General features: G+C 53.0%; 1 protein-coding gene and 1 long non-coding RNA gene across 19 annotated transcripts in view; one reads left to right on the forward strand and one right to left on the reverse strand.

Moving 5' to 3' along the window:
- The window catches only part of LOC139762809 (uncharacterized), a 171,212-nt gene that overhangs the window by 14,203 nt on the left and 140,991 nt on the right, over positions 1-16,018 (forward strand). The window lies entirely within an intron of this gene.
- The window catches only part of LOC139762688 (carotenoid-cleaving dioxygenase, mitochondrial-like), a 67,476-nt gene continuing 62,451 nt past the window's right edge, over positions 10,994-16,018 (reverse strand). Inside the window, exons 9-11 of one of the 18 annotated variants that reach the window (XR_011715769.1) lie at positions 12,526-14,456; positions 12,457-12,482; positions 10,994-12,211 (exon numbers count right to left, since the gene is read on the reverse strand). Coding sequence is in view for 1 of the 18 variants with exons in the window: in XM_071687649.1 (XP_071543750.1) it covers positions 14,184-14,456 (273 nt within the window). In the remaining 17 variants the exon portion in view is untranslated. Of the gene's footprint in view, positions 14,457-16,018 lie in introns of all 18 variants that reach the window. The other 17 variants (XR_011715774.1, XR_011715768.1, XR_011715770.1 and 14 more) reach the window with 17 other exon arrangements.

Consider the following 16,018-nt stretch of genomic DNA (forward strand, 5'->3'; position numbering starts at 1 on the left):
CCAAAGTCAGACCTCCTGCTTGCCTCTTCTGCAACAGTCATACTCCTACTGGCCTCTCCTGCTACAGTCATACCTCCTGCTGGCCTCCAGCTACAGTCATACCTCCTGCTGGCCTCTCCTGTTACAGTCATACCTCCTGCTGGCCTCTCCTGCTAAGTTAGACCTCCTGCTGGCCTCTCCTGCTACAGTCAGACCTGCTGGCCTCTCCTGCTACAGTCAGAGCTCCTGTTGGTCTCTACTGCTAGTCAGACCTCCTGCTGGCCTCTCCTGCTACAGTCAGACCTCCGGCTAGCCTCTCCTGCTACAGTCAGACCTCCTGCTTGCCTTTGCTGCTACAGTCAGACCTCCTGCTGGCCTCTCCTCCCACAGTCAGACCTCCTGCTGGCCTCTCCTGTTACAGTCATACCTCTTGCTGGCATCTCCTGCTAAGTTAGAGCTCCTGCTGGCCTCTCCTTCTACAGTCATACCTCCTGCTGGCCTCTACTGCTAGTTATACCTCCTGCTGGCCTCCCCTGCTAGAGTCAGACCTCCTGCTGGCCTCTCCTGCTATAGTCAGACCTGCTGGCTTCTCCTGTTACAGTCAGACCTCTTGCTAGCCTCTCCTACTACAGTCATACCTCCTGCTGACCTCTCCTGCTACAGTCAGACCTCTTGCTGGCCTCTCTTGCTACAGTCAGACCTACTGCTGGCCTCTCCTGCTCCAGTTAGACATCCTGCTGGCCTCATCTGCTACAGTCAGACCTCCTGCTTGTCTCTCCTGCTACAGTCAGACTTCCTGCTGGCCTCCCCTGCTACAGTCAGACCCCCTACTGGCCTCTTCTGCTACAGTCATACCTCCTGCTAGCCTCTCATGCTACAGTGGGACCTCCAGCTGGGATATCCTGCTGCAGTCCGACCTACTGCTGTCCTCTGCTGCTACAGTCAGACCCCCTACTGGCCTCTTCTGCTACAGTCATACCTCCTGCTAGCCTCTCACGCTACAGTGAGACATCCTGCTGACCTCTCCTGCTGCAGTCCGACCTACTGCTGTCCTCTGCTGCTACAATCATACCTCCTGCTGGCCTCCCTTGCTACAGTTATACCTCCTGCTGGCCTCTCTTGCTACAGTCAGACCTCCTACTGGCCTCTTCTGCTACAGGCATACCTCCTGCTAGCCTCTCATGCTACAGTGGGACCTCCAGCTGGGATATCCTGCTGCAGTCCGACCTACTGCTGTCCTCTGCTGCTACAATCATACCTCCTGCTGGCCTCCCTTGCTACAGTTATACCTCCTGCTGGCCTCTCTTGCTACAGTCAGACCTCCTACTGACCTCTTCTGCTACAGTCATACCTCCTGCTGGCCTCCAGCTACAGTCATACCTCCTGCTGGCCTCTCCTCTTACAGTCATACCTCCTGCTGGCCTCTCCTGCTAAGTTAGACCTACTGCTGGCCTCTCCTGCTACAGTCAGACCTCCTGCTGGTCTCTCCTGCGAGTCAGACCTCCTGCTGGCCTCTCCTGCTACAGTCAGACCTCCGGCTAGCCTCTCCTGCTACAATCAGACCTCCTGCTGGCCTTTGCTGCTACAGTCAGACCTCCTGCTGGCCTCTCCTCCCACAGTCAGGCCTCCTGCTGGCCTCTCCTGTTACAGTCATACCTCTTGCTGGCCTCTCCTGCTAAGTTAGAGCTCCTGCTGGCCTCTCCTGCTACAGTCATATCTCCTGCTGGCCTTTACTGCTACAGTCATACCTCCTTCTGGCATCCCCTGCTAGAGTCAGACCTCCTGCTGGCCTCTCCTGCTATAGTCAGACCTCCTGCTGGCTTCTCCTGCCACAGTCAGACCTCTTGCTAGCCTCTCCTAATACAGTCATACCTCCTGCTGACCTCTCCTGCTACAGTCAGACCTCTTGCTGGCCTCTCTTGCTACAGTCAGACCTTCTGCTGGCCTCTCCTGCTACAGTTAGACATCCTGCTGGCCTCATCTGCTACAGTCAGACCTCCTGCTTGTCTCTCCTGCTACAGTCAGACTTCCTGCTGGCCTCCCCTGCTACAGTCAGACCTCCTGTTGGTCTCTCTTGCTACAGTCAGACCCCCTACTGGCCTCTTCTGCTACAGTCATACCTCCTGCTAGCCTCTCACGCTACAGTGAGACATCCTGCTGGCCTCTCCTGCTGCAGTCCGACCTACTGCTGTCCTCTGCTGCTACAATCATACCTCCTGCTGGCCTCCCTTGCTACAGTTATACCTCCTGCTGGTCTCTCTTGCTACAGTCAGACCTCCTACTGGCCTCTTCTGCTACAGGCATACCTCCTGCTAGCCTCTCCTGCTACAGTAAGACCTCCTGCTGGCCTCTTCTGCTAGAGTCAGACCTCTTACTGGCCTCTGCTGACACAGTTAGATTTCCGGCTGGCCTCTCCTGCTACAGTCAGACCTCCTGCTGGCCTTTTCTGCTACATTCACACCGCCTGCTGGCCTCTCCTGCTACAGTCATACCTCCTGCTGGCCTATCCTGCTACAGTCAGTCCCCCTGCTGGCCTCTTCTGCTATAGTCAGACCTCTTGCTGGCCTCTCCTGCAACAGTCATACCTCCTGCTGGCCTCTTCTGCTACAGTCATACCCCCTGCTGGCCTCTCCTGCTACAGTCACACCTCCTACTGGCCTCTCTTGCTAGTCATACCTCCTGCTGGCCTCTTCTGCTGCAGTCAGACATATTGCTGGCTTCTCCTGCTACACTCATACCTCCTGCTAGTCTCTCCTGCTACAGTCAGACCTCCTGCTGGCCTCTTCTGTTATAGTCAGATCTACTCCTGGCCTCTCCTGCAACAGTCATACCTCTTGCTGGCCTCTCCTGCTACATTCAGACGTCCTGCTGACCTCTCCTGCTACAGTCATACCTCCTACTGGCCTCTTGCTAATGATACTTCCTGCTGGCCTCTCCTGCTACAGTCAGACCTATTGCTGGCCTCTCCTGCTACAGTCAGACCTTCTGCTGGCATCTCTTGCTACATCTATTGCTGGCCTCTCCTGCTACAGGCAGACCTACTGCTGGCCTCCTGCTACAGTCAGATCTCCTGCTGGCCTCTCCCTCTACAGCCATACCTCCTGCTGGCCTCTCCTACTACAGTCAGACCTCATGCTAGCCTCTCCCGCTACAGTCAGACCTTATGCTGGCCTCACCTGCTACAGTCAGACCTCCTGCTGGCCTCTACTGCTGCAGTCAGACATCCTGCTTGCCTCTCCTTCTTCAGTCAGACATCCTGCTGGCCTCTCCTGCTACAGTCATACCTCCTGTTGGCCTCTCCTGTTAGCCATACCTCCTGCTGGCCTCTCCTGCTACAGTCAGACCTCCTGCTTGCCTCCTTCTTCAGTCAGACATCCTGCTGGCCTCTGCTGCTACCGTCATACCTCCTGCTGGCCTCTTTTGCTATAGTCAGACCACCTGATGCCTTCATCTGCTACAGTCAGACCTCTTGCTGGCCTCTACTGCTACAGTCAGACCTCTTGCTGGCCTCTCTTGCTGTAGTCAGACCAACTGCTGGCCTCTCCTGCTACAGTTAGACATCCTGCTGGCCTCATCCGCTACAGTCAGACTTCCTGCTTGTCTTCCCTGCTTGAGTCAGACCTCCTGCTGGCCTCCCCTGCTACAGTCAGACCTCCTGTTGGCCTCTCTTGCCACAGTCAGACCTCCTACTGGCCTCTTCTGCTACAGTCATACCTCCTGCTAGCCTCTCATGCTACAGTGAGACCTCCAGCTGGGATATCCTGCTGCAGTCCGACCTACTGCTGTCCTCTACTGCTATAATCATACCTCCTACTGGCCTCTTCTGCTACAGTCGTACCTCCTGCTAGCCTCTCCTGCTACAGTAAGACCTGTCGGCCTCTTCTGCTAGAGTCAGACCTCCTACTGGCCTCTGCTGCCACAGCTAGATTTCCTGCTGGCGTCTCCTGCTACAGTCAGACCTCCTCCTAGCCTTTTCTGCTACAGTCAGACCGCCTGCTGGCCTCTCCTGCTATAGTCATGCCTCCTGCTGGCCTCTCCTGCTACAGCCATACCCCCTGCTGGCCTCTCGTGCTACAGTCGTACCTCCTGCTGGGATCTCCTGCAACAGTCAGACCTCCTGCTGGCCTCTCCTTCTACAGTCAGACCTCTTGCTGGTCCTTCTGCTACAGTCATACCTCCTGCTGGCCTCTCCTGCTACAGTCATACCTCCTGCTGGCCTCTCCTGCTACAGTCAGACCTCCTGATGGCCTCCTGCTACAGTCATACCTCCTGCTGGCGTCTCCTGTTACAGTCATACCTCCTGCTGGCCTCTCTGCTACAGTTAGACCTCCTGCTGGCCTCTGCTGCTACAGTCAGACCTTCTGCTGGTCTCTCTTGCTACAGTCAGACCTCCTGCTGGCCTCTCCTGCTACAGTCAGAGCTCCTGCTGGCCTCTCTTGCTACAGTCAAACCTCCTCCTCGCCTCTCCTGCTACAGTCAGACCTCCTCCTGGCCTCCCCTGCTAGAGTCAGACCTCCTGCCGTCCTCTTCTGCTATAGTCAGACCTCCAGCTGGCTTCTCCTGCAGTCAGACCTCTTGCTGGCCTCTCCTGCTACAGACATACCTCCTGCTGACCTCTCCTGCTACAGTCATACCTCCTACTGGCCTCTTGCTAGTGATACTTCCTGCTGGCCTCTCCTGCTACAGTCAGACCTATTGCTGGCCTCTCCTGCTACAGTCAGACCTCCTACTTGTCTCTGCTGCCACAGTCAGACCTCCTGCTGGCCTCCCCTGCTACAGTCAGACCTCCTGTTGGCCTCTCTTGCTACAGTCAGACCTCCTACTGGCCTCTGCTGCCACAGCTAGATTTCCTGCTGGCGTCTCCTGCTACAGTCAGACCTCCTCCTAGCCTTTTCTGCTACAGTCAGACCGCCTGCTGGCCTCTCCTGCTACAGTCAGACCTCCTGCTGGCCTCTACTGCTGCTCAGACATCCTGCTTGCCTCTCCTTCTTCAGTCAGACATCCTGCTGGCCTCTCCTGCTACAGTCATACCTCCTGTTGGCCTCTCCTGTTAGTCATACCTCCTGCTGGCCTCTCCTGCTACAGTCAGACCTCCTGCTTGCCTCTCCTTCTTCAGTCAGACATCCTGCTGGCCTCTGCTGCTACCGACATACCTCCTGCTGGCCTCTCCTGCTACAGTAAGACCTCCTGCTTGCCTCTTCTGCTACAGTCAGACCTCCTACTGGCCTCTGCTGCCACAGCTAGACCTCCTGCTGGCCTCTCCTTCTACAGTCAGACCTCCTGCTGGCCTTTTCTGCTACAGTCAGACCTTCGGCTGGCCTCTCCTGCTACAGTCAGACCTCCTGCTGGCCTCTTCTGCTACAGTCATACCCTCTGCTGGCCTCTCCTGCTACAGTTAGACCTGCTGGCCTCTCCTGCTACAGTCAGTCCTCCTGCTGGCCTCTCCTGCTACAGTCAGACCTCCTGCTGGCCCCTTCTGCTTCAGTCAGACCTCCTCTTCGCGTCTCCTGCTACAGTCAGTCCTCCTCCTGGCCTCCCCAGCTAGAGTCAGACCTGCTGGCCTCTTCTGTTATAGTCAGACCTCCTGCTGGCTTCTGCTATAGTCAGACCTCTTGCTGGCCTCTCCTGCTACAGTCATACCTCCTGCTGGCCTCTCCTGTTACAGTCAGACCTCTTGCTGGCCTCTCTTGCTACAGTCAGACCTACTGCTGGCATCTCCTGCTACAGTTAGACATCCTGCTGGCCTCATCTGCTACAGTCAAACTTCCTGCTTGTCTCTCCTGCTACAGTCAGACCTCCTACTGGCCTCCCTGCTACAGTCAGACCTCCTGTTGGCCTCTCTCTCTACAGCCAGACTTCCCACTGGCCTCTTCTGCTACAGTCATACCTCCTGCTAGCCTCTCATGCTACTGTGAGACCTCCTGCTGGGATCTCCTGCTGCAGTCCGACCTACTGCTGTCCTCTACTGCTACAATCATACCTCCTGTTGGCCTCCCCAGCTACAATTATACCTCCTGCTGGCCTCTCTTGCTACAGTCAGACCTCCTACTGGCCTCTTCTGCTACAGTCATACCTCCTGCTAGCCTCTCCTGCTACACTCCTACCTCCTGCTGGCCTCTTGCTACAGTCATACCTCCTGCTGGCCTCTCCTGTTACAGTCATACCTCCTGCGGGCCTCTCCTGCTACAGTTAGACCTCTTGCCGGCCTCTCCTGCTGCAGTCATACCTCCTGGCCTCTCCTGCTACAGTTAGACCTCTTGCTGGCCTCTCCTGCTACAGTCAGACCTCCTCCTGGCCTTTCCTGCTACAGTCAGACCTCCTACTGGCCTCTCCTGCTAGTCAGACCTCCTGCTGGCCTCTCCTGCTACATTCAGACCTCCTGCTGACCTCTCCTGCTACAGCCATGCCTCCTACTGACCTCTCTTGCTAGTCATACTTCTTGCTGGCCTCTCCTGCTACAGTCAGACCTATTGCTGGCCTCTCCTGCTACAGTAAGACTTTCTGGTGGCCTCTCTTGCTACAGTCAGATCTATTGCTAGCCTCTCCTGCTACAGTCAGACCTACTGCTGGCCTCTCCTGCTACAGTCAGACCTCCTGCTGGCCTCTCCCTCGTCAGCCATACTTCCTGCTGGCCTCTCCTACTACAGTCAGACCTCATGCTAGTCTCTCCTGCTACAGTCAGACCTTATGCTGGCCTCACCTGCTACAGTCAGACCTCCTGCTGGCCTCTACTGCTGCAGTCACACCTCCTGCTAGCCTCTCTTGCTACAGTCAGACCTCCTGCTGGCCTCTCCTGCTACAGTCAGACCCCCGGCTGGCCTCTCCTGCTACAGTCAGACCCCCGGCTGGCCTCTCCTGCTACAGTTAGACCTCATGCTAGCCTCTCCTGCTACACTCAGACCTCCTGCTGGCATCTCCTGCTACAGTCAGACCTCCTGCTAGCCTCTCCTGCTACAGTCAGACCTCCTGACCTCCTGCTGGCCTCTCCTGCTACAGTCGACCTCATGCTGGCCTCTCCTGCTACAGTCATATCCCCTGCTGGCTTCTCCTGCCACAGTCAGACCTCCTGGTAGCCTCTCGTGCGACAGTCATAATTCCTGCTGGCCTCTCCTGCTACAGTCAGACCTCCTGCTGGCCTCTCTTGCTACAGTCATACCCCCTGCTGGCCTCTCCTGCTAGAGTCAGTTCTCCTGCTAGCCTCCTCTGCTACAGTCAGACCTCCTGCTGGCCTCTTCTGCTTCAGTCAGACCTCCTCCTCGCGTCTCCTGCTACAGTCAGTCCTCCTGGCCTCCCCTGCTAGAGTCAGACCTCCTGCTGGCCTCTTCTGTTTTAGTCAGACCTCCTGCTGGCTTCTGCTACAGTCAGACCTCTTGCTGGCCTCTCCTGCTAGAGTCATACCTCCTGCTGGCCTCTCCTGCTACAGTCAGACCTCTTGCTGGCCTCTCTTGCTACAGTCAGACCTACTGCTGGCCTCTCCTGCTACAGTTAGACATCCTGCTGGCCTCATCTGCTACAGTCAAACTTCCTGCTTGTCTCTCCTGCTACGGTCAGACCTCCTCCTGGCCTCCTCTACTGCAGTCAGGCCTCCTGTTGGCCTCTCTCTCTACAGTCAGACCCCCTACTGGCCTCTTCTGCTACAGTCATACCTCCTGCTAGCCTCTTATGCTACAGTGAGACATCCTGCTGGGATCTCCTGCTGCAGTCCGACCTACTGCTGTCCTCTGCTGCTACAATCATACCTCCTGTTGGCCTCCCCTGCTACAGTTATACCTCCTGCTGGCCTCTCTTGCTACAGTCAGACCTCCTACTGGCCTCTTCTGCTACAGTCATACCTCCTGCTAGCCTCTCCTGCTACACTCCTACCTCCTGCTGGCCTCCTGCTACAGTTATACCTCCTGCTGGCCTCTCCTGCTACAGTTAGACCTCTTGCTGGCCTCTCCTGCTACAGTCATACTTCCTCTTGGCCTCTCCTGCTACAGTCAGACCTCCTGCTGGCCTCTCCTGCTACAGTCAGACCTCGTGCTGGCCTCTCCTACTACAGTCAGACCTCTTGCTGGCCTCTCCTGCTACAGTCATACCTCCTGCTGGCCTCTCCTGCTACAGTCAGGCCTCTTGCTGACCTCTCTTGCTAGAGTCAGACCTCCTGCTGGCCTCCTCTGCTAGAGTCAGACCTCCTGCTGGCCTCCTCTGCTGTAGTCACACCTCCTGCTGGCTTCTCCTGCTACAGTCAGACCTCTTGCTGGCCTCTCCTTCTACAGTCATACCTCCTGCTGGCCTCTCCTGCTACATTCAGGCCTCTTGCTGGCCTCTCTTGCTACAGTCAGACCTACTGTTGGCCTCTCCTGCTACAGTTAGACATCCTGCTGGTCTCATCTGCTACAGTCAGACCTCCTGCTTGTCTCTGCTGCTACAGTCAGACCTCCTGCTGGCCTCCCCTGCTACAGTCAGATCTGTTGGCCTCTCTTGCTACAGTCAGACCTCCTACTGGCCTCTTCTGCTTCAGTCATGCATCCTGCTAGCCTCTCATGCTACAGTGAGACCTCCTTCTGGCCTCTCCTGCTGCAGTCCGACCTACTGGTTTCCTCTACTGCTGCAATCATACCTCCTGCTGGCCTCCTCTGCTACAGTTATACCTCCTGCTGGCCTCTCTTGCTACAGTCAGACCTCCTACTGGCCTCTTCTGCTACAGTCATACCTCCTGCTAGCCTCTCCTGCTACAGTAAGACCTTCTGCTGGCCTCTTCTGCTACAGTCAGACCTCCTACTGGCCTCTGCTGCCACAGCTAGATTTCCTGCTGGCTTCTCCTTCTACAGTCAGACCTCCTACTGGCCTTTTCTGCTAGAGTCAGATCGCCTGCTGGCCTCTTCTGCTACAGTCATACCTTCTGCTGGCCTCTCCGCCAACAGTCAGACCTCTTGCTGGCCTCTCTTGCTACAGTCAGACCTCCTGCTGGCCTCTCCTGCTACAGTCAGACCTATTACTGGCCTCTCCTGCTACAGTCAGATCTTCTGCTCTCCTCTCCTGCTACGGTCAGATGTATTGCTGGCCTCTCCTGCTACAGTCAGACCTACTGCTGGCCTCTCCTGCTACAGTTAGACATCCTGCTGGTCTCATCTGCTACAGTCAGACCTCCTGCTTGTCACTCCTGCTACAGTCAGACCCCCTGTTGGCCTCATCTACTACAGTCAAACCTCCTGCTGGCCTCTCCTGCTACAGTAAGATCTTCTGCTGGCCTCTCCTGCTACAGTCAGATGTATTGCTGGCCTCTCCTGCTACAGTCAGACCTCCTACTGGCCTCTCCTGCTACAGTCAGACCTTCTGCTGGCCTCTCCTGCTACAGTCAGACGCTCTCTCGTCCTTTTAAGCAAGAGGCCAGTTTATATGGTCCACAAACATTGATTTAAACCGATTTTCGTTGTATAAATTTCAGATCTACAGCTACAAGTACGTTCAGATATCTGTCCCCGATTACATTCGGAATGTATTTGCCAACAAACACAGGAAACCAATTCCATTTTTCTTTCTTTTTAACTGGTTGGTTCCGTTGGTGTATTAGTGAAGTTATGAATTTTTAATTTGCTTCTTCGCTACAGTATACCCAGATGGCCACAGGCAAATGGGGTAGTACGACAATATAAATGCTTTTTCCAATAGCATGAAGTAATAATTGGTTTGTATGTTATGCAAATGACTTGACGATATCCAATATAGCTAGGCTTACACACACACACACACACACACACACACACACACACTGTAGACCGACTGCCGTAACTAGGGTTCGAACCTATACCCTGCTCAAGCCCTTGGCGCGGGGCGCCCGTGGATGCGTCACAGTCAGGATCGCTAACCTTAGCTACTCCCAAGATTCAGCTAAATCACTGGAACAGCGGAATGAACCACCGCTAATTATCCGATGATAGATGATTGATTTATTGTTATCAGTTATCATGATAAACTTTATTTTGTCATATTTCAGCATTTTCCCCAAAGTTGACCACAGAAGCAGTAGTCCAAGCATGGTTTCCAATCTGCACTTCCCTATAAACTATCCACGACAGTATACTCAGTATATGTAAACACGGTGGGAAATATACTCAGTATATATGTAACACAGTGTGCAGTATACTCAATATATGTAACACAGTGTGCAGTATACTCAATATATGTAACACAGTGTGCAGTATACTCAATATATGTAACACAGTGTGCAGTATACTCAATATATGTAACACAGTGTGCAGTATACTCAATATATGTAACACAGTGTGCAGTATACTCAGTATATGTAACATAGTGTGCAGTATACTCAGTATTTATGTCACATGGTGTGTAGTATACTCAGTATACGTAACCTGGTGTGCAGTATACTCAGTATAGGTAACATGGTTTGCAGTATACTCAGTATACGTAACATGGTGTGCAGTATACTCAGTATACGTAACATGGTGTGCAGTATACTCAGTATACGTAACATGGTGTGCAGTATACTCAGTATACGTAACAGGGTGTGCAGTATACTCAGTATACGTAACATGGTGTGCAGTATACTCAGTATACGTAACATGGTGTGCAGTATACTCAGTATACGTAACATGGTGTGCAGTATACTCAGTATACGTAACATGGTGTGCAGTATACTCAGTATACGTAACATGGTGTGCAGTATACTCAGTATACGTAACATGGTGTGCAGTATACTCAGTATACGTAACATGGTGTGCAGTATACTCAGTATACGTAACATGGTGTGCAGTATACTCAGTATACGTAACATGGTGTGCAGTATACTCAGTATACGTAACATGGTGTGCAGTATACTCAGTATACGTAACATGGTGTGCAGTATACTCAGTATACGTAACAGGGTGTGCAGTATACTCAGTATACGTAACATGGTGTGCAGTATACTCAGTATACGTAACATAGTGTGCAGTATACTCAGTATACGTAACATGGTGTGCAGTATACTCAGTATACGTAACAGGGTGGCTGGTTGGAATCACAGTCAAAATCAAGAGATTATCTTTATTTAACAATAATAATAATAATAATAATAATAATGATAACAGATGGAACGCCCTTGAGCACAGTGAGTTCCGCCTGGTCCTTGTGTCCAGACACACCGGCCCCAGCGGCCAGCACTGCCCCCTCGCGGGGCTGGAATGAAATGGGCGGGTGATGTCATCCGTGACGTCATTAGCGCCTCCCTGTCCGTCGTTGGTCAACGGGAGGGGGGGGGGGGCGGGGCGCTCTATGACGTCACCGATGACGTGACAGTCACGCCCAGCGTCCGAATCGGTGCGTTCGCGTCGTCCGTCTCGATTCGTCCGCAAGTCCAATTGTGGAACACTTTAGAGGTGATGACTCGAACCCGTGCTTTGCTGCCCTACCAGGCTCGAACACCTGTCGTGACAGGTGTGCCAGGGTTAGGCAGCTGGCAGGGTATATGTGACACACGTCAACACATCTGTCACACCTGAAATGCGTGTGACAAGCGAACAGGCTCTTGTGACGCGGGTGTGTGACGACAACGCCTCCACACATCTGTAACACCTGTCCTATAGGACACCTGTGACAGATTTATGACCCAACACCTGTCCTATAGGACACCTGTGACAGACTCATGACCCAACACCTGTCCTATAGGACACCTGTGACAGACTCATGACCCCAACACCTGTGCTATAAGACACCTGTGACAGACTCATGACCCCAGCACCTGTGCTATAAGACCTGTGACAGACTCATGACCCCAACACCTGTGCTATAAGACACCTGTGACAGACTCATGACCCCAACACCTGTGCTATAAGACCTGTGACAGACTCATGACCCCAACACCTGTGCTATAAGACACCTGTGATAGACTCATGACCCAACACCTGTGCTATAAGACACCTGTGACAGACTCATGACCCCAACACCTGTGCTATAAGACACCTGTGACAGACTCATGACCCCAACACCTGTGCTATAAGACACCTGTGACAAACTCATGACCCAACACCTGTGCTATAATACCTGTGACAGACTCATGACCCCAACACCTGTGCTATAAGACACATGTGACAGACTCATGACCCCAACACCTGTGCTATAAGACACCTGTGAGAGACTCATGACCCCAACACCTGTGCTATAATACCTGTGACAGACTCATGACCCCAACACCTGTGCTATAAGACACATGTGACAGACTCATGACCCCAACACCTGTGCTATAAGACACCTGTGAGAGACTCATGACCCAACACCTGTGCTATAATACCTGTGACAGACTCATGACCCAACACCTGTGCTATAAGACCTGTGACAGACTCATGACCCCAACACCTGTGCTATAAGACACCTGTGAGAGACTCATGACCCCAACACCTGTGCTATAAGACACGTGTGAGAGACTCATGACTCCAACACCTGTGCTATAAGACACCTGTGACAGACTCATGACCCAGCACCTGTGTTATAAGACACCTGTGACAGACTCATGACCCCAACACCTGTGCTATAAGACACATGTGACAGACTCATGACCCCCAACACCTGTGCTATAGAACATTCCTGCGTTGGCCACACCTCCACCTGACGTCACAAGCCGATGGTCGAGCCTGATTGGTCGAGAGTGTAACGACGTCACGCACTAAATAATGACGTCCTACACTGACCACGAACTAAAGTGACCCACAATTATGGCATGACTGGACTGGACTGTCATGGGAATATATGATATATCACGAACAAAATGCCCTATATCAAGAAAAATGTCTTGAAAGACTATAGGTGAAATGTATATATATATGTATGTATATATATATATATATATATATATATATATATATATATATATATATATATATATATATGATATATATCTGATATATAATGCGTATATGACATTGAATATATCCCCTGCTGATTTGCGTAACCTCTGCATGACCCTCAGAGCGACCAGGTCCTCATATATGGAGGTATGAGGATGTGTGTGTGTGTGTGTCTGTCTGTCTGTCAGTCTGTGTCTGTGTATATATGTGTGTGTGTGTTTGTGTGTGTGTGTGTATGTGTGTGTGTGTGTGTGTGTGTGTGTGTGTGTGTGTGTGTGTGTGTGTGTGTGTCTGTCTGTCAGTCTGTGTCTGTGTATATATGTGTGTGTGTGTTTGTGTGTGTGTGTGTATGTGTGTGTGTGTGTGTGTGTGTGTGTGTGTGTGTGTGTGTGGTCATGAGGAGACTCATGGCCATAGGGACGTGCGTAGGGACGTGCGTAGGGACGTGCGTATGGTCAGTACTGAAGGTATACGCATCAGCAGGAGTACTCAGGCGTATGTGTCTCGCAACAATAACATGACTACCGAACACCTGTTAATACGCAGGACACAACTCTGCGTCATGACGCACACAGCTCTGCGTCAGGATGCACACAGCTCTGCGTCAGGATGCACACAGCTCTGCGTCAGGATGCGAACGGCTCTGCGTCAGGATGCACACAGCTCTACGTCAGGACGCACACGGCTCTGCGTCAGGATGCACAGAGCTCTGCGTCAGGATGCACACAGCTCTACGTCAAGACGCACACAGCTCTGCGTCAGGATGCACACGGCTCTGCGTCAGGATGCACACGGCTCTGCGTCAGGCTGCACACAGCTCTGCGTCAGGATCTGAACGGCTCTGCGTCAGGATGCACACATCTGCGTCAGGATGCACAGAGCTCTGCGTCAGGATGCACAGAGCTCTGCGTCATGATGCACACAGCTCTGCGTCAGGATGCACACAGATCTGCGTCAGGATGCACACAGCTCTGCGTCAGGATGCACACAGCTCTGCGTCATGACGCACACAGCTCTGCGTCAGGAGTAAATATATCACAGCATTTGGGACACGCAAGGGGTAGGGGGGGTGGGGGGGGAGAGGCAACGCGCGCGCGCGCGCGTGAGCCAGACGCCCCAAAGCGACACCCTCCTCCTCCTCCTTAGTCTTCTCCCCTCCAGTATTATCACAGCTAGACGACTCGCTCGCTCAGAGAGAGAGAGAGAGAGAGAGAGAGAGAGAGAGAGAGAGAGAGAGAGAGAGAGGTAGAGGTAGAGAGAGAGAGAGAGAGAGAGAGAGGTAGAGAGAGAGAGGTAGAGGTAGAGAGAGAGAGAGAGAGAGGTAGAGAGAGAGAGAGAGAGAGAGAGAGGTAGAGGTAGAGGTAGAGCTCGCTCTCTCTCTCACTGCTGCTTCTCCGGGAGGAAGAGGCCGTGCATGCTGAGCGGGATCCGCTGGTCGACCTCGGCCCGGCCAAGCTCCTCCATGGTCTGGGCGTCGATCACCAGCATGAAGTCGGGCGCTCCCTTGCGCACGTCGGCGACGGAGATCAGCAAGACGCCCTGGTCTTCTGCCGCCGCGTCAGGAGCCGGTACGAACACCGGCTCGGCCAAGTACTGGGAGTCCGTACCTCGCCAGATCCAGGTACGACCAGTCTCCACATCCACCTTGCACACCTGCAGACGGTACATAGTGGTCAAGTGACGGTACACACTGGTCAAGTGACGGTACACACTGGTCAAGTGACGGTACACACTGGTCAAGTGACGGTACATAGTGGTCAAGTGACGGTACACACTGGTCAAGTGACGGTACACACTGGTCAAGTGACGGTACATACTGGTCAAGTGACGGTACACACTGGTCAAGTGATGGTACATACTGGTCAAGTGACGGTACACACTGGTCAAGTGACGGTACACACTGGTCAAGTGACGGTACACACTGGTCAAGTGACGGTACATACTGGTCAAGTGACGGTACACACTGATCAAGTGACGGTACACACTGGTCAAGTGACGGTACACACTTGTCAAGTGATGGTACATTCTGGTCAAGTGATGGTACACACTGGTCAAGTGACGGTACACACTGGTCAAGTGACGGTACATAGTGGTCAAGTGACGGTACACACTGGTCAAGTGACGGTACATAGTGGTCAAGTGACGGTACACACTGGTCAAGTGACGGTACACACTGGTCAAGTGATGGTACACACTGGTCAAGTGACGCTACATACTGGTCAAGTGACGGTACACGTTGGTCAAGTGACGGTACACACTAGTCAAGTGACGGTACACGTTGGTCAAGTGACGGTACACACTGGTCAAGTGACGGTACACACTGGTCAAGTGACGGTACACACTGGTCAAGTGACGGTACACAGTGGTCAAGTGACGGTACACGTTGGTCAAGTGACGCTACATACTGGTCAAGTGACGGTACACACTGGTCGAGTGACGGTACACACTGGTCAAGTGACGGTACATTCTGGTCAAGTGACGGTACACACTGGTCAAGTGACGGTACATACTGGTCAAGTGACGGTACACACTGATCAAGTGACGGTACACACTGGTCAAGTGACGGTACACACTTGTCAAGTGATGGTACATTCTGGTCAAGTGATGGTACACACTGGTCAAGTGACGGTACACACTGGTCAAGTGACGGTACATAGTGGTCAAGTGACGGTACACACTGGTCAAGTGACGGTACATAGTGGTCAAGTGACGGTACACACTGGTCAAGTGACGGTACACACTTGTCAAGTGATGGTACATTCTGGTCAAGTGATGGTACACACTGGTCAAGTGACGGTACACACTGGTCAAGTGACGGTACATAGTGGTCAAGTGACGGTACACACTGGTCAAGTGACGGTACATAGTGGTCAAGTGACGGTACACACTGGTCAAGTGACGGTACACACTGGTCAAGTGACGGTACACAGTGGTCAAGTGACGGTACACGTTGGTCAAGTGACGCTACATACTGGTCAAGTGACGGTACACACTGGTCGAGTGACGGTACACACTGGTCAAGTGACGGTACATTCTGGTCAAGTGACGGTACACACTGGTCAAGTGACGGTACATTCTGGTCAAGTGACGGTACACACTGGTCAAGTGACGGTACCCAGTGTGTGTGTGGGGGGGGGGGGTTCGTGGTTCACAGGTCACGGTACAGGAGCTACACAGGTCATAGTTCACAGGTCACGGTACAGGAGCTATACAGG

Source organism: Panulirus ornatus, chromosome 44 (genome assembly GCF_036320965.1).
Source record: "Panulirus ornatus isolate Po-2019 chromosome 44, ASM3632096v1, whole genome shotgun sequence".
In the NCBI taxonomy this organism is placed as follows: Eukaryota; Metazoa; Arthropoda; class Malacostraca; order Decapoda; family Palinuridae; genus Panulirus; species Panulirus ornatus.